General features: G+C 53.5%; 7 protein-coding genes across 7 annotated transcripts; 6 read left to right on the forward strand and 1 right to left on the reverse strand.

Annotated features, from left to right (window-relative positions):
* Positions 1 to 1,568: 1,568 nt before the first annotated feature.
* On the forward strand, positions 1,569 to 3,104 carry J4E78_005057 (uncharacterized protein; the record flags this gene model as incomplete). Its single annotated transcript, XM_049365679.1, has 1 exon — positions 1,569 to 3,104. The coding sequence occupies one exon, from the start codon at positions 1,569 to 1,571 to the stop codon at positions 3,102 to 3,104; it is 1,536 nt and encodes a 511-aa protein (XP_049222394.1).
* A 1,233-nt stretch (positions 3,105 to 4,337) lies between these two features.
* J4E78_005058 (uncharacterized protein) lies at positions 4,338 to 5,905 on the forward strand (the record flags this gene model as incomplete). The annotated part of the gene is made up of 5 exons (XM_049365680.1): positions 4,338 to 4,425; positions 4,484 to 4,785; positions 4,833 to 5,249; positions 5,299 to 5,760; positions 5,819 to 5,905. 5 exons carry the CDS (start codon positions 4,338 to 4,340, stop codon positions 5,903 to 5,905), a joined length of 1,356 nt encoding a protein of 451 aa, XP_049222395.1.
* Positions 5,906 to 9,077: 3,172 nt separating this feature from the next.
* Positions 9,078 to 11,431, forward strand: PRP43 (DEAH-box ATP-dependent RNA helicase prp43; the record flags this gene model as incomplete). Its single annotated transcript, XM_049365681.1, has 2 exons — positions 9,078 to 11,261; positions 11,312 to 11,431. 2 exons carry the CDS (start codon positions 9,078 to 9,080, stop codon positions 11,429 to 11,431), a joined length of 2,304 nt encoding a protein of 767 aa, XP_049222396.1.
* A 383-nt stretch (positions 11,432 to 11,814) lies between these two features.
* J4E78_005060 (uncharacterized protein) lies at positions 11,815 to 12,618 on the forward strand (the record flags this gene model as incomplete). Its single annotated transcript, XM_049365682.1, has 1 exon — positions 11,815 to 12,618. The coding sequence occupies one exon, from the start codon at positions 11,815 to 11,817 to the stop codon at positions 12,616 to 12,618; it is 804 nt and encodes a 267-aa protein (XP_049222397.1).
* Positions 12,619 to 13,114: 496 nt separating this feature from the next.
* On the forward strand, positions 13,115 to 13,680 carry J4E78_005061 (uncharacterized protein; the record flags this gene model as incomplete). Its single annotated transcript, XM_049365683.1, has 2 exons — positions 13,115 to 13,252; positions 13,441 to 13,680. The coding sequence occupies 2 exons, from the start codon at positions 13,115 to 13,117 to the stop codon at positions 13,678 to 13,680; spliced, it is 378 nt and encodes a 125-aa protein (XP_049222398.1).
* Positions 13,681 to 14,686: 1,006 nt separating this feature from the next.
* On the forward strand, positions 14,687 to 16,028 carry J4E78_005062 (uncharacterized protein; the record flags this gene model as incomplete). Its single annotated transcript, XM_049365684.1, has 4 exons — positions 14,687 to 14,691; positions 14,736 to 14,776; positions 14,805 to 14,925; positions 14,984 to 16,028. The coding sequence occupies 4 exons, from the start codon at positions 14,687 to 14,689 to the stop codon at positions 16,026 to 16,028; spliced, it is 1,212 nt and encodes a 403-aa protein (XP_049222399.1).
* Positions 16,029 to 16,450: 422 nt separating this feature from the next.
* J4E78_005063 (uncharacterized protein) lies at positions 16,451 to 17,442 on the reverse strand (the record flags this gene model as incomplete). The annotated part of the gene is made up of 3 exons (XM_049365685.1): positions 16,451 to 16,835; positions 16,885 to 17,104; positions 17,160 to 17,442. 3 exons carry the CDS (start codon positions 17,440 to 17,442, stop codon positions 16,451 to 16,453), a joined length of 888 nt encoding a protein of 295 aa, XP_049222400.1.
* Positions 17,443 to 17,845: the final 403 nt, after the last annotated feature.

A 17,845-nucleotide genomic window follows, 5' to 3' on the forward strand; every position in this document is an offset into this window, starting at 1 on the left:
GCCCGAAACGGTAAAGCGTGCCCTGTCCTCTCGCTCTCGCGTGCCCAGCCTTCCGACCTTCCTAGTCAGCTCAACAACGACCGTGAGCGCCATGTCAAAGCTCCTCCAGATCCCACACATACAGTTGTCTCCAACTCATCGAAGCCTCCTGCCGATCTCCTGTTCATGCGCATCGCGGATGTATGCCCTGGTAAGCGTCCGTGGACGCGCCGAACGGGCAGCGTGATCCCTACAGCACAGAACGTTCGCCTGCACGACGTACAACAGTACTGATGAAACCGTCTTACTCCAACGTCCTTGTTTGCTCCTAGAAGTCGTGTGGTAGCGCAACGCAAAATCGTTGCCCAAGGCAAACAAACCTGATTGTGCGTTCATCGCTTCACTATTGGCTTTCAGCAACAGTCCCCATGTTCACAAATTTAGACTTCTCTAACAGAAATAGAACTCTGTTGGGAGATTGGCCAACCATGCACCGCATAGTTTACATGACCACAACCTTATTAACCCCACGATGTCATTAACGACGCCCTTCGATACCTTCAACGCTGAGGCACTCGCTTCTTGAAGCAGCAGCATGAGCTTCGTATTGTGCGCCACTTCGGTCGAATAATTATGGGCCCACATTGGGCACAAATACTATCTTTCATGTGAAATGAGTGCTCGTGGACGGGCGCCTCCAACTTCGCCAGGTCCTACACACCCTCGAGGTTCGGCGAGGTCAGTACGATGTCTACGCGTCGGAATCAGCGATCACCATGACATGCACCCTTTGTGAACATGAGTAATTCTAACTACGCTGACTTCGCAACTCGATCTCCACCTCGTTATCGGGCATTAATCAACCTGAGATCATCAACGGCATACCCTACGCTCTTGGGGTGTAATGACGCTCTGCTGCCCAGCTTTCCGGTAGCCTTGATGGTGCTTTAACTCTCACGCTGTTGGCTACGCTTCAGAACACGGGCGGTGGTTCAGCAGCAAAAGCCCTTGGGAGATCGATCATCACCTAACTAGGTACCCAAGGCGAACATACAACAGTGCTTCGGTACTTCATCGCGACACGTCGGGCCTTCTGTGTGCTCTCCACATGATTGACATTGCCACTTGCCTCGGCTGCGAACATTCCTTTTTCTCAACTGCCGTCCATCACCATAGGACTGTGCCAGCTGCGGAGACACCATCAGGTCATCGTAGGCAGTTCGCAAAGCGCAGAAGTTACCAAGGCCGCCTCAAAATCTCGGTTACCTGGTAGTATACTTCCATCAGCCAGTAGCCCTTTAGTGCACAGTTATTCTCAGCGTCTTTGTGACATCAACTACCGAAACCCTTTTTTGTATAAGGTTTGAGATAGGTCCGAACCTTGAGGCTCCAGGGTCTGCGGGGATCAGGGTCCTTCGGGTGCCGGGCTGGTAGGATTGACTTCGATCGCACATGGCTCCCAGTCGAGGCAAAAGGTAATGTGAGTAACGGTGATACAGGTTCGATTCTCAGAGAAAAGTATATAATGCCGTCCCGTGCTTATCCATCTGTACTTCACTCCCTGAAGACCAATCTTTGCATTCTTCATCATGTTGAACGAGACTATTCACGACCTGCTGGTCACTGACAAGCCTAGTCTTGTTCAAGGCGCAATGTCAAATGCCTGCGTGCTTCGCTGGAAGCTCGTCGGGGCCATTGTGGTCCTCATGGCTGTTACCCAGATCACCAAAATGATCTACCGGGCCCACATCGACCCTCTGCGGGCCATACCCGGACCTTGGATCAGTTCAGCAACATCAGCCTGGATCCGGTGGCAGCGTTGGCATGGCAGACTGTCCTTCGAGGCAGACAAGCTCATGACAAAGTATGGACCCATCGTCAGGATCGCACCGAATCTCGTCATTCTCAACGACTCCGAGTCAGTGGAGAAGATCTTCGTCAGGAAAGATCTCGACACTTCGCCAAAATCTATTCGAGCCCTTCGTGTCGGCGGCCATGACTGGACTGTCACGTACCCTCAACATCCCATCGCGCGGCAAAGACGTCACCCCGTCATGATCGCTACTACGACGAAGAACATGAAGTTCTGGCACGACACCTTCGTCACCAACATCGAAGCCATGGTTCGCAACCTCGGGAAGACAGAGGGTCAGAAATCCGAAGACATCGTCTACCACCTGCGCATTTGCACTCTCAAGAACTCCCAAGTCGTCATGGGCGGCACGGGTGTCGACCTGGAGTCTGACGAATTCCCACACGTTGTCGGCGAGTATAACTTCCTCGTTGTTTGGCGCCTGTGCCTCCCAGAATGGCTATTCACATGGCTCCAATACGGCCCATTCGCCCATCCACGTTTCCGCGTACGGTCCAGTGACAAGCTCTTCGACCTAGGCGCAGAGCTGTGCAAGCAGGCCAAGGCTATAGCCGAGGACTCAACCGCCAACGTCTTCCAACTCTTCACGGATCCAGACGCAAAATACCCACTCGAAGACTCATGGACAGACCCAGAGATTGGTGCGGAGATGGCAGGCCAGGTGCTTGCTGCCACCGAAACAACTTCATCGGCCCTCGCTTTCATATACTACGAGTTGTCGAAGAACCCAAGCCTTCAAGAAGAGCTGTACGAGGAAGTTGCCGCACACGAGGGCTACGAGGAGCTTGACTCTTGCAAACTTCTCTGTGCATGCATCAACGAAGGTCTGCGTTTCCGCCCACCAGTCGCCCTTACAGGCTCCCGCCTCGTACCAGATGGTGGTATCAACGTTCTCGGCCACCACCTCCCCGCCGGCACGGTCGTCACCACACAGTCGCTCAGCATGTCTCGCCAACGCCCCGACCTCTTCCCCGATTTCGATACCTACAACCCGCGACGATGGCTCGTCGAGGATGAATACAGCGCCGAGCGCAAGAAGCATCTCGTTCCCTTCGGTGTGGGGGCGAGGCGCTGCCCAGGAGGTAACATGGCGACATACCAGATGCGAGTCATCTTGGCAGCTACATTCAGGGCGTTCAAGGTTGAACTTGCGCCGGAGACAACGCCGGAGGCGATGGCGCCCTTTGAGGCGAATGGATACAGGAGCAGGCACGATCGATGTGACCTGATCTTCAAGCCCAGGACCGCGTGATGACAGTTGTTGTGGCTTTCGATACTCTACCTTCCTTTCTCTTGTCTCCTCTAGTATTTATGTCACTCCCTTGAGCAAAGCGTGCCGAGTGTATGGATAGCTCTGATGAGTTGAAACATATCTCATCGTGTCCAACAAGCAAGGGATGCGTCTCTCATTCAAATTGCTACAAGATATACCCAAGTAGTGCCTCTACAAGCACAGGAAGTTTGTAGAAAAACGTCAAATTCAAGCGTCGCGTTACTCACATTATGGCATGACCAGATTCACGATCCGTTTCCTACAAACACTGCGTGCATCAGGTGTGTGATCGAAGAGATACCAGCCCCCAGCGAGGAGGAGCATTGCCGTGGTGGCTGGCGACAAGAAGATGCCTGCCAACTCCGGAATAGGTAGGTGCGAGCGATGACGCGTATCCAATGACGTCACTACGTGACTTGCGAAACACCACCACGAACTCAGGTACGCACACGAGGACCAGCCAAAGTCAAGACATGTCACAGACCAGGAACCTCTCTCTCGTCCTACGCTGTAACAAAGCGCACACTACGCATGTAAGAGGACGTGGTCACATTCCAGCATCGCGGGCGATCCACAACGCGGGGACAAAGAGCTATATGCTGCGGGGCGTCCGATAGGGCCTCGACTCGCATCTTGAAGCAGGCTTCCCATTACTCTCGGAGCAATCAGATTACTATCTAGCCTCGCAGGTCGCCTGATTCGATGTCCTTCCCAAGGACGACTACGTCGACACCTCGGCCGCAGCCGCAGCAGCCTTTGTACCTGTCATTCTGTCCGGGTCCTTATCAGCGCAAACGCCACAGCCGTACTCCCATCGCGCATCATCGTGCGTGTGATCTGCGTATGCGTTGTTTCAGACGCACCACATGCGGTACGCGGAGCTTAACGAAAGCTTGATAAAAGCTTGGAAAGCTTGGTCGCATGCTTGTAGGCCCATGATCGCGGCTGCGACAATCCGGCCGGTGTGACCGCCTGTTCCTGGTCGAGCGCTTGTGATTGGAGCGTTTGCAGTTGGGCAGGTAGGTTTGCTTCTTTCAAGGTGGGCGTGATGCATGCGTTGGTTGGAAGGCACGAAGGTACTTATGCCGCCTCGTCGTCGTTGCTTCGAGTGAAGTAATTCTTTCTTGATTTTGTCTTGTTGCATCAGTGTTGTAACAGGAATCTCGTCACCAACATCCACAAGTCCATCAAATCCATCAACCTAACATCACCATGGCATCTCTACAACGCCTTGCGGTCCACCGTAGCCCAGCGTACAAGCCCGCTGGAGTGAGAAGCTACGTCTATGCCATGACAAAGTGTCCGTCACCTGTTCCCTCCATCTTTACCCCCGTCTAGTCCCAAACTAACATGCACAGATGGCTTCCACCCTACAAAACCTGGCCCGTACTTCCAAGCCAAGGTCATGTCGCAGCAAGGCAAGTTCGGTGGAATTGGTGGCCGCATGCGATCACGCTACGTTCTCAAGAAGCGCAACGAAGCATCGGCACCAGGAGGTGCGCAAAGCAAAGCCGCAGCCCCAAGCGATGGCACTCCGACTGAGGGTGAAGTACCGGCCGAAGACATCCAGAATGACTCCTTGTATCTTTGCGAAGTCGGCGTTGGAACACCCGAGCAGAAGATCTACCTTGACTTCGACACTGGATCTTCGGATCTTTGGGTATGCTGTGTCCTTTGACGATTTGATCACATCACTAAGATACACAGGTCTGGTCCACCGAACTTCCCAAGAACATCCTCAGTTCAGCAGATGCGTCGAAGCAGCAGGTCGCTTTCGACCCCTCAAAGTCAAGCACATTCAAGAAACTCGACGGCGAGACATGGAAGATCTCGTACGGAGACTCGTCTTCCGCGAGCGGTGACGTCGGTACCGATGTCGTCAACTTGGGTGGTCTCAAAGTTGAGAACCAAGCTGTGGAGCTTGCAAAAGAGCTTTCGCAGCAATTTGCCGAGGGCAATGGAAGTGGACTCCTTGGTCTGGCCTTCAGTTCCATCAACACTGTCTCTCCAACCCCGCAGAAGACGCCCGTCGACAATATCATCGCACAGAAGAGCGCTAAGGAGCAGCTCTTCACCGCGTACCTTGGTAGCTGGCGCGACACGAACGAGGCTGACAAGGGAGAAGTAAGCGTCTCGTGCCCTGTACTCTTACTCAATTCTAACACACCACCAGAGTTTCTACACCTTCGGCTTCATCGACCAAGACGTCCTAACCGCCTCAGGCGCCTCCTCCCCCAACTACGCCCCCGTAGACTCCAGCCAAGGCTTCTGGCAAATCGCCTCCACCTCCGCGACCATAAACGGGCAAACCGTCGACCGCTCCAACAACACCTCCATCATGGATACCGGCACGACTCTCTGCCTCGTCTCCGACGACCTCGTCGACGCCGTCTACAAAGCCATCCCAGGCGCCAAATACGACCAGAGCAACCAAGGCTACGTCTTCCCCACTTCGACATCCGCAGACGATCTTCCTGAGATCAAGCTTGCGATTGGAGACGCGATGGTGACATTCCAGAAAGAAGATTTAGGTTTCGCTGATGCTGGAAATGGGATGGTGTACGGAAGTATCCAGAGTAGGGGGTCTATGGATATGGATATTTATGGTGATGCTGTGCTGAAGGCTATGTATGCTGTAAGTTTGCGAAAGCTTCTATTGTTATGAGTGGGATGCATGCTAATGTGGTGGTCAGATCTTCGACATGAACAACGGATCGCCGCGATTCGGCTGGGTGCAGAGGAAGGAGAAGACTCAGAATACTGATGCGCCGCCTTCGTAGTGGACTTGGAGTGCGCTTTTCAGCAGAGAGGATGAGCTCAGATTCCTGGCTCGAGCTGAGTATGTCGTTACCAAGTGCATGATGTTATGACATGAATACTTCTATTTTCAATGGATAGTATGCGCAATGAACATACGATGCTCATATTCTGTCTCGTACATCACACGTTGACCTATCATAATGACTACAACATGGTCCAAGAAGGTCCTTTATACTACGATAAAGCACGCTTCCATATACATCTGACCCCAATTCTTGGGAAGAGAAGCACCAACTTTCGTCTCGCAGTAGAGGTGGTGTATAGAGGACACCAATTCCTTCTCACATCATACACCCATTCGACTTACTAGAATGCAAATCCGAAACATCCAGACGTATCCTCCTTCCCCCAACCGTCAGATAGCTCTCAACCAGCCACTCATACCACACCTTGCGGTCATCCGTCTGCCTCCAGAAACTGACTTCGACCTCTGAGTTGGCGGGGAGCTGCATGGGAGTCTGAAACACAAATTAGCCACCATCCGTATTTCCTCTAATCAGTGAATAACATACCTTGAGTGGGAACAAGATGGGGAACCAAGAAATCATATCCTTGCTCTTCGCCTCCATAGTGACGGGGTTTGTGCTCAGCTCCACAGGTCCTTCTGATCCACTGTACAGTACGGTTTCGAAGTACGCGCCAAGACCGTGACATACACCTGGTTCCTGAATAGGGAAGGCGATGCGACAGTAGCGCAGGTTATGTTCGTTTGCGCCGTCGCCGCCGCTGAAGCCACCACCGCCACCTATCGCCGAACCACCCTTCCTGAGCGAAGATTGTGCTAGAACGGCGGGAGGAAGGGGGTGTGTGAAATCCCAGGCTGTTTCAACCTTCGGTGTGAGAGGGGCCTCGAGGTTGAAATGCTGCATTCGTGTGCCGTTGCTGAGTTGTTTTGACGCGACGGTTTCTTCGGAGGAGGTGGAGAGGTAGTCGAATTGAGTGAGCATGACGACCCAAGGTATGTCGAAAGCGTTGGGATCGACGCTGGTACTTCTAGTATACAGGTCGGACCAGAGCTTTGGCGTGGAGATGGGGGTGAAGTGCGCGGTGTAGCTGGAGGGTATCGAGATGCCATGGGTAGGGTTCAGGACGTGTTGCACACCGTCGAGACATTCAGGTGATAGCTCGTTGTCGGCGAAGGAACCGAGAAGCTCGCTGACGAGTATGTCAACTTTGCCGAATGTGCCGTCGGCGAGTGTTGGACCTTTCCAGGCGCGCATGTCGGTCTTAACGACTGTGACGCGTCCGCCCCAGGTTTCGATGTTGTGCCGTTGGAGCAGAACGTATGCGTTGGGGTTCTTCTCGATGGCGTACACTTGTACGGGTACACCGGAGCTTGCGCTGGCATTTAGCGCGCGCGTCACAAGCGGACCTCGACCGGATCCTACGACTGCGATAACGACGGCACCGTTGCTAGAACTGGTTGATTTGCTCTCCGCATGCCAGTCTTTTAGCGCCTGAGCGATGGCGCGCTCGTACCACGCGTACTTGATTGGGTCCTTTTCGAACACCTCGTATGTAATAGATTCGAGGTTGTCTGTCAGGGGTTGCAGTGGGCTCTGGAGATAGTCCTGGAATCCACCACCGAACCGTTCAATCTGGCTCTTAGGAGGCTGGTTGCGCTGCAAGTATCGCATGTAGCTCAAGTGAGGTGTTGGGTCGTTGTTGCTACTGCTCTTCTTAGGCAACTTCTTTGCGATCTCGGCTGCTTCAGCGGGGGTTGGTGCGACTGTTCCTGATGATCCTGGGCTCGGTGCGTCTTCTACAGTGCGAGGGGATAGATGACCTGTGGAGTATGACATTATCATATCCGGGTCATCAATACCTGGTAGTTGGCCAACATCCGAGATGAGGAGCCAAGGCCCGCGCTGCAGGCGCATGCAACGGAAGATGAAAACCTGGTGTGCTTTGGACAGGACGTAAGACTGACGAGCGTTTACTAGGAAAGAGGAAGCGTGCAAGTTGAGAAGTCGCACAGGCTCAGAGAACCAGCGTGACTGGACAGCCAGGGATGGCAGGCGACGCGGCATATCGAGCATGACTGCTAACCTATTATGGTACTTGCAAATCGATCGAATGGTGTTCCACGCATCCCATGAGCTCCAAGAATCGAGATTCTTCGACTCACTGCTTGCCTCGAACTCAGATCTTGCGAAGCGCGCTAGATCTCCCATGTCGTCCTTGCTGGAGTCTGACTGCGTGCCATCCATGGGTAGTTGGATGTGCAGCTGGATGTAAGATCCAGTGACAAGCGCCTCCTTGATAGAACGAGCATACTGGGATACGCCGGTCTGGCCGTGAGCGAGTCTTGGTCCAGGGATGACCAGGTTGGTAACACCACAGAAAGCTGCATAGGCAACCTCGAGGTGAAAAGCTTGGCGCGACAAATGAGAGATAATCGGGTCAGGCGAAGATAAATCGATCCACGAGCTAGTGAATGCTACCAATTGACTAACAATCTCGTTCGGGCTAAGTGGTGTATCGAAGTTGTCCAAGGCAGGTATCAAGGGCAGCGGTTGGGATTGCGACTCAGCGAGGGCTTGGGTGTAGGAGTTGAGCAGACTCAAGACGCGGTTCTGGAAGTGGTCGTTGGTGATGGTGCTAGTGAGCATATCATACTGGAGGGTGTCAGTAGGGTTCTTGCTAGTCTTGGAGGCACTTACTCCGAGATCTTGGGCATGCTGCACCAACTCGGGCGAGACGTCCAGGGTGCGCTTCGACTCATGTTGGCCAATATAAAATACGGGCGCATGTTCGCCCATGCCTTCCGAGTAGTCCATAACAGTATCGGGGTTAGTGAGGCCAAGATGAGAAAAAGTGTTAGTGGAAGAAAAGTTGGTGAATGTTGCGGACTACCGCGGGGTCAGCAAAGTCGCGGATGCAATGCTGCGCCGCGCGACCAGGGATGCGGAGCGTGATCACGGCGGAAGGAACGTGGAGTAGAGAGAAGGGGCCACCAAGGGTGGAGAAGGTATATTTACTACATGGCGGCGTGTGGATATTGCTGTGGTGCCTTGCAGCCTGTCGTCGATTGCGCCAAGCGCGAGCAGTCGCGGTAAGTGGAGCTAAGGGCCCGTCGCATAACTTTTTCTGGGACGGCCATCCACACGCGCAGACACCGCCAGCACCACAATGACTGCCATGACGAAGCGCGAATACGGCGACGACGACAGTGCCCGCGTCAAGCGCGTCAAGACGGAATCCAACGGCGAGCGCAAGATGGACGCGGCGGCGAATCCCTACCTGGCGCACTGGAACGACGACAAGCCCGTCAAGAGCGAGTACAGCGGCACCGGCACCGGCCTCCAGGGCTTCAAGAAGCATGCGACGACGACGGCGCAGGCCAACGCCGCCGAAGACGGCCCCAACAACGCCTTCACCGGCCGCCCGCTCTCGAGCAAGTACATGAGCATCCTCAAGAAGAGGCGAGACCTGCCCGTCCACCAGCAGCGCGACGAGTTCCTCAAGCTGTATCAGGAGTCGCAGATCCTCGTCTTCGTCGGTGAGACGGGTTCCGGAAAGACGACACAGATCCCGCAGTTCGTCCTGTTTGACGACCTGCCCCAGCAGAATGCCAAGATGGTCGCCTGCACCCAGCCGCGCCGTGTCGCTGCCATGTCCGTCGCCCAGCGTGTCGCCGAGGAGATGGACGTCGAGCTGGGCGAGGAGGTCGGATACAGCATCCGTTTCGAGGACAAGACGGGGCCCAACACCATCCTCAAGTACATGACCGACGGAATGTTGCTGCGCGAGGCCATGAACGACCACAACCTCACGCGCTACAGCACCATCATCCTCGACGAGGCTCACGAGAGAACCCTGGCTACCGATATCCTCATGGGTCTGCTGAAGGAGGTCGTCCTGAGGCGGCCGGACCTCAAGCTTATCATCATGAGTGCTACGCTCGATGCTACCAAGTTCCAGAAGTACTTTCACAACGCGCCCCTGCTCGCCGTACCTGGACGAACCCACCCCGTCGAGGTCTTCTACACGCCTGCTCCCGAGCGAGACTACGTCGAAGCCGCCCTGCGCACCGTCCTCCAGATCCACGCCACCGAGCCCGAAGGCGATATTCTGCTGTTCTTGACTGGTGAGGAGGAGATTGAGGATGCGTGCAGGAAGATAAACCTCGAGGCCCAGGACCTTTCTCGTGAAGGTGGTGCTGGACCATTGGTCGTATACCCGCTGTACGGAACCCTACCGCCCGCACAGCAGCAAAAGATCTTCAACCCTGCGCCTCCGCCCGCAACACACGGCGGCCGCCCCGGACGCAAGTGCATCGTTTCTACCAACATTGCTGAGACATCTCTCACCATCGACGGTATTGTCTACGTCGTGGACCCTGGCTTCAGCAAGCAAAAGGTCTACAACCCCCGTATCCGTGTCGAGTCCCTCCTCGTTTCGCCCATATCCAAGGCATCAGCACAACAGCGAGCTGGTCGTGCCGGACGTACGCGTCCCGGTAAATGCTTCCGCCTGTACACCGAGCAAGCCTTTAAGAAGGAGCTCATCGAGCAGACCTACCCCGAGATTCTCAGGTCAAATCTGGCTAGTACCGTTCTCGAATTGAAGAAGCTTGGAGTCGACGATCTGGTACACTTTGATCTGATGGACCCCCCCGCGCCTGAGACCCTGATGCGTGCGTTGGAAGAGCTCAACTACCTGGCATGTCTCGATGACGAGGGTGAGCTGACCACACTCGGAGGACTTGCTTCGCAATTCCCTCTGGATCCCGCATTGGCAGTCATGCTTATTACATCGCCCGAGTTCTACTGCTCAAACGAGATCCTATCGCTTACTGCGCTCCTCTCTGTACCCCAAATCTTCGTCCGTCCAGCCAACAACCGAAAGCGCGCAGACGAGATGAAGGAGCTGTTTGCACACCCCAAGGGCGACCAGCTTACCATGCTTAACGTCTACCATGCATTCAAGAGCGAGGAGGCGCAAGCGAACCCAAAGCAGTGGTGCCACGACCATTTCCTCTCTTACCGAGCGCTGCAACAAGCCGACAACGTCCGTCTGCAACTGAAGCGCATAATGGAGCGTGAGGAACTTGAGTTGATGTCGACACCGTTCGAGAACAAGAAGTACTACGAGAACATTCAGCGTGCACTTGTTGCCGGTTTCTTCATGCAAGTTGCCAAGCGCGATGGTAACGGCAAGAGCTACATCACCGTCAAGGACGAGCAGAACGTTCTGTTGCACCCCAGCACTGTTCTTGCAGAGGACAGTGAATGGGTCATCTACAACGAATTCGTCTTGACAACCAAGAACTACATCCGAACTGTGACCTCCGTCAAGCCGGAGTGGCTTATGGTGAGTGCATCCTTCCCTGCTTTAATAAATGTTTTGCTAACTTCTGCCAGGACATTTCACCAAACTACTATGACTTGTCGCAGTTTAAGAAGGGCGAGATCAAGACGGCTTTGCAGCGAGTGGTTACCAAGCTCCAGCGCAAGGAAGTGGAGAAAGGAGGACGGAGATGATTGATTTCGAATGAGCTGTGAAAGCAAATGTAAAACAGAATTCGAGGGCGAGCTGAACATTGGCAGCATCATGAGCGTCGTATAGACGGCGCTCGTATCTGTTTACATGCCGCTTGGCGTTAGGCTTGCTTGTGTTTCGGATGACATGATTGAAGATAAAGACGCCGCCATGAGCGTCATTCTAATTGAATCCTTATGCATCTTTATCTTTCACTCTCCAGCTTACTTGCGATATCGACTAACCGCATACACGCTAGCGCTGACCCCCACATGTCGGTATCTGCGCGTGCCGACATCTCCAACTTTTTCTCAGCTCAGCAATTCCGCGACAACGCGATCGCAAACCACATTACGCGACGGAACAGGCTTGGTCTCTCTCGAAAATGGCTCCAGTACAAAGTGAAGACGTCTCTTTGTTTCACATCGAGCGCATATCGCAATACGTCTGCATCCCACCCTCATGTCTCGCGGATCCCTTCTCAGCAGTATGCGCAACAGTACTATCACCACTACTCCTCACGTACTTTCCACCTGCGAAGGGCGTAGTACTCGCATACGAAAATGTAGAGCTGCAAAGTACACCGCCCGCCGTATCGGATCCGAAATCCAAGAATAAAGCACAGTCGCAACAAAGCGAGTCTAGTTCCAGCGACGATGCGCCTGCTGAGCCGTTGCTACTCAGGCATGTCGATGAATACGCAGCGCCGTTTCTTTGGGTCACAGCCTCTTTCATCGTATGGCGCCCAACTCGAAATGCATACCTCACCGCGCACATCACCGACCAAGCGAAGACGCATCTCACACTCGCACACCTCAACACCTTCCCCGTGAGCATACTCAAGGAATGCCTTCCCTCAGATTGGTCGTGGCATTCGGAAGAATCCGGTCAAACGAAGCAGGGATACGATGGCAAATTGTCAGACGAGGGAGGCTGGTGGGTGAACGGCGACGGAGAGAAGGTGGAGGGAGAGCTACGAGTGAGGATACGAGACGTGGAGGGCAGGATGGATGGAAAAGGAAAGGGCAAGGGTTTCTTGCGCATTGACGGTGCGCTGGTTTCTGAGGAGGAGATCAAGGCGGCACAACAGAAGGCTGGCAAGGGGAAGAGAAAAGCGACTACGAGCGCGATGAAGGCGCAACCACAGAAGCAGGCGGAGAGAGAAGTCATGGAGATCGATTCGGATTAGGTCGTGGGTGATGGGACACTATACGGGTCTATTTGGTCGCAACCTTGGAAGCTTTGCGAGATGCGCAGCATATCATTCGCATCAAAACGGCGTTATGGCGTTGAAAACTACGAAAGATGCAAAATCCAGCATCTACGATACCACACACAAATATAACAACCTTCATCAACCGCTCCACTTCCCGTCCCTCGTGAGCACAGACCAATCAGACAACGCACACCTCCGTCTCCCGCCGCAGCAAACCGCGGCACGCATCCCCCATCAAACCCATCATCCCATCCCACCACCTCTCCCACCTTCCCACCTCTCCCTCCCCAACCCCCCAATCCAACCAACCACCCACACTCTTTCACCCCACCCACTCACCCACTGTATTATGTCTTCATCCAAGAAATCCTCCTCCTCATCCTCCCGCAAATCACGCTCCCACGACCCCATCTACGAATCTGGATATAGCAGCAGCAGCAGCAGATCCTACGGCACGACGTATAGCAGCATGTCGCCTTTCTGGACGATTGGCACGCTGCTGGGGGCGAGCAGTGTGGCGCTGGGTGCGTTTGGGGCGCATGGGTTGAAGAGCAGGATTAGGGATCCGGGGGCGTTGGCGAATTGGGGGACTGCGGCGCAGTATCAGGTATGTGTGTTGTTCTTCGAGAGAGAGAGAGAGTGGTTTGATGTATGGGATGGGCATGTGTTGCGGGAGTTGAGAGTGGTTTGTGGGTGAGATGCTATCAGGCGCAACATTTGCCCCTCTTCGCATTGGACACTGCGTCCCTTCTGTTTTTGTTGAATCGGGATTTATGCTAACAATGAACATAACAGCTCGTCCACTCCGTCGTCCTAACAATGACATCCGTTGTCGCGCCGCAAAACAAAATCGCCATGGCCCTTTTCACCGCCGGCATGACCATGTTCTCTGGAAGCATATACCTTCTTGTGCTGGATGCGAAGAAGTACAAGCAACTGGGGCCTGTCACGCCAATTGGCGGCGCTTGCCTTATCGCTGGTTGGCTGGCGCTGGCCGCGAGGGGAAAGATGGTCAGACTACCTAGGAGCGCGTGATGGATGAAGACAAAGGATTGATAGACCGGGAAACGGACATTTGTACAGTCGAACAAAGCCTGCAGGTCTGGCATATCATATCACGAGATGCATGAGATACTTGGTTATGAGCATGATGAATGACAATAGATTGATTCTGGCAAATTCTGCAGCGAGTCAAATCCTTCACCGTGCAGCAATTCTTCGAAAACACATCGTGAGATGAAAATAGCTACTCCGGTCCTTACGCGCCACCGCGCCCACTCGCGGATGACTAGTTTCCGATCAAGATCTTTAGCTCCCATGACTCGAGACGAGCCGCACCCCACATCCGCAAGTCTAGATCGTCACCTTCAACGTCCATCCCAACCAGCTATGTGCTGGCGTCCCGCTCTGCCTTTCTTTGTCACATGTTTCGTATCCAAAACTGTAGTCTGGCACCGAGGAATCGTTATGGCCCCCAAACAAGTTCCCAATATGACACGCTCCGGGACTTTCCAGGGTGGGTGGGGGAGGTGGAGGGGAGGCGGAGGGGAGGCGGAGGGGAGGTGGTGGAAGTCACACGCTGTCTGTTTACTAGATTCAGGATAAATTATGGTACCTAGGTAGGCTTGTTCGTCGAGGTTGTTCTGAATAGACAGCCCTGGTGCCCTGGTTCCTGTTATGACACGCTCCGGCACTTCCCCCCACTTAGCCATGTAGCGTGTGCCGCAGGAAGCGGCTGCATGGCATAGCGGCTTTCTACCTTGTAAGAGAAGAGAACCCTGGAACTAGGGTAAAAGCAATGTCTTCTCATGCGGCAGTATCGTTCTTTTCCTCACATTGTTGTACAGTATGGATTCAACAAGTATTGAGACATCGTCAACAACATGGCTGCCATCAGCGCGTCATATACTCGGTCTCGCAGGCCTCTGGCTACTGTTCAAAGTGCTAGAAGCTATCTACAACATCTCGCCGCTCCACCCGCTGAGTTCAATCCCTGGACCAAGATTGGCAGCTGCGACGTACTGGCCGGAATTCTACCACGATGTTGTCAAGTTTGGTTGTTATACGAAGGAGATCAGTAAGATGCATAGAGTTTATGGTGAGCTCATCACTGGCTATCTTACACCAGCGCGTAAGCTAATCAACAACTTCCCTATCAGGACCCATCGTGCGAATCAACCCCAACGAAGTCCACTGCGATGACATCCGCTTCGCAGACGAGATATATGCTACCGGCAGCCGAAAACGCGACAAGCCAAAGCACCAAGTCAACGGATCTTCGTAAGCCACTCATTGCACGCATACATGCCAACCATATAGTCTCACTAACCTCTCCCAGTATCTCATTATCCGGATTCGGCACCATCGACCACGACCTCCACCGCCTCCGGCGCGTCCCCCTAGCAAAATTCTTCTCCAGAGCCATGATAACACGGCTCGAACCCGAAATCCACAGTCTGGTCCAACAGCTCTGCGACAAGCTACTGCGGCAATCCGGCGACAAAGAACCCTTCGACATCGCCATGGCATACAGCTGCTTCACTTCCGACGCCATTTCCAGCTACAGTTTCGGCGAAAGCTTCGGGTTCCTCGACCAGGAAGGGTGGTACCCGAATTTCCGAGAGCCAACGGCCGCAGTCCTTAGACCGGTTTTTGTGTTTCGGTTTTTTCCTTGGACAAGTAAGAGTGCGGCGCTCGCGACGACTTTTATCGATTATTTGCCCAAGGATATCGCGCTGATGGTTAAGACTTTGCAGGTTGATTTGCCTAATAGAGTGCTCAAAGCGAAGGCGGATCTTGACGCGGGAATCACGTACGACCGACCCACGATCTTTGCTTCGCTATTACAGTCTGACCTCGGTGCCGGGGATAAGGGCGTGGTGCGTCTAGTCCATGAGGCACAAGCTGTACTGGGTGCTGGTACAGAGACCACGAGCTGGGCTTTGGCCGTGATGACATACCACCTCCTCACCAACCCCAAAATCCTCGCTAAACTTACCCAAGAGCTCCAAACCGTTGTAGAAGACCCGCTAAACCTCCCTGGCTGGACTGTCCTGGAAACACTACCTTACCTCGGCGCTGTCATTCAAGAAGGACTCAGACTATCCTACGGCGTTTCTAGTCGTACAGCTCGTATTCCGACGGAGGAGACGCTGCTGTACCGTGGCGAATGGAATAAAAAGTCTGTTGAGTACGTTCTTCCCAAAGGCTATGCGATCGGTATGTCGTCGTACGTTACGCATCACGATGAACGCGCTTTTCCGGACTCTTATGCTTTTGTGCCGGAGCGGTGGTTGGATGAGAATGATCAGAGGAGGAAGGAGCCGGAGCGCAGTATACTTTCTTGGTCGAAGGGGAGTCGCTCTTGTTTGGGGAAGAAGTAAGTGGATTGTGATTGTCCTGATTTGGAGATGGAGGGCTAACGTTGATTCTGTAGTCTGGCTTTGTGTGAGCTCAATCTGTGTCTCGCTGCGACGGTGCTGCGTGTGATACCGAAGATGCGATTGTTTGATACGACGGAAGAGGATGTGGCGTATGATCATGATATGTTTGTGCCCATGACGAAGGATCATAAAGGTGTAAGGGTTACAATCGAGTAGTGTAATAGAGAATCACTCCAAACCCGAAATGTGTTAAAACGCTCGACGCATAAGGCAAAAGTCTCCTGTTCTTGTTCATTATCAGATTCCGGATATCGCTTTTGATTTGTGGTATCTCATACTGAAAAGAATCATTTGCGCCATATATGCGTTCTCCTCTTCTTTTCTCCACACAAAACATACACTCTGGCTCTCTCCGATGCCCTCTACAAATACTCCTTCTTCCTTCCCGTCCTCGTGTATTGATTGAGATGCCACTCAACATCCCCCTCCTTATTATCCAGCGTCCCAGCCCTAATCTCAAACAGCCTCATGCTCATCCTCGGTCCCACCTCCGCCAGCTCCACAGACTGGTACCCCGTCTTGACAAAGACGTGGTGCCTGACCTCAATCGTATCCTCGATGTTCTTGAACGTGACGACGCGGTTTCCTACTTTGGCGGTGGCTTCGCGGGGCGGGAACAGGTGTTTTAGGATCTGGACGCAGCGTTCTCCGAGTTTGGTAGAGAATCCTTCGAAGATTAGGTGTGGGTAGGATTCGGAGACTGTGCCGCGAGAGGCGTTGGGGATGTCGGCGCGGAGGACGACGTTGCTGGGGTGGTGTTAGTAAATGTGGAATGAAGGGGTGGGCTATGGCTTACTGTAATGAGAAGCTAGCGGTTGGGCCGTGAGGGAAATGTGATACTGTCAAGGCGGTGGGTGTTCCTCTGTGCTCGTGGAGAAGGACGATGTCGCTTAGGCCGCCTGACTTTGCGCTCTCGACGAGGTTTGGCAGGACCATGTTTCCGCGGTTCAATCGTATTGACGTAGGTAGCAATAATCGAATCTCCTTGGCGAACGTTCCCAGTCTACTCGATGGATCTATACCAGCATCAGCATATCGCTCTGTCTTCCCAGCTGTCTTAGGTTTATGTACCTCTCGAAGTTGTGACCAATATCCTGGGATCCACCACACCCGACAGTTGCGCATACTCGTCGTCGAGCCCTAGCTCCTCCTCTGCAGTTCTATCCGCTCTGCTCTCGTCGTACTTGAAATCCTGTCGTAGGTTCTGGTCGTTGGCGACATCCTTGGAGAGTGGCTTGCCGCTGGCGAGCGAAGCTTTCAGCGCTGCTCTTTTCGAAGCGAGTTCGGCGTCGCGGAGGGTAAGCGCGCGGCGGTAAAGGTAGTCGCGACGTTCTCGGGCTTGTTTTCGGATCATGTTGGCGGTGTGTGGTGGGTAGTGAGTGGATTATCTGGGGCGCATGTAGGAAGTTGGAAAGTTCGCGACGGAGCGACGAAAAGAAAAGTGGGTCACGACACTTATCGATAAGGCCATGCCAATGCGCATACCTCGGACTCCCGATTTCACTCAAAGACATCAATCATCATCGTGCCGTGATTCGTTATTAGAGTGTTCATTAAGCACCTCCGAAATATGGCTAAACTATGTACAAGAACGTAAACTGTCACGCCTTCCCTCTCCCGGCCCGATGCACAATTCTCTCCACCTTCATAAATCTCATGCAGTACGAGAGATATTCTAGCCGAAAGAACGCTCATAGACCCAATCTCGAAATCAAACATCCACTCCGAATCATACGTAATCATCCCCCAGAAAGTCG

This window comes from Alternaria triticimaculans, assembly GCF_023758025.1.
Source record: "Alternaria triticimaculans strain BMP 0046 chromosome Unknown scaffold_6, whole genome shotgun sequence".
Taxonomy (NCBI): Eukaryota; Fungi; Ascomycota; class Dothideomycetes; order Pleosporales; family Pleosporaceae; genus Alternaria; species Alternaria triticimaculans.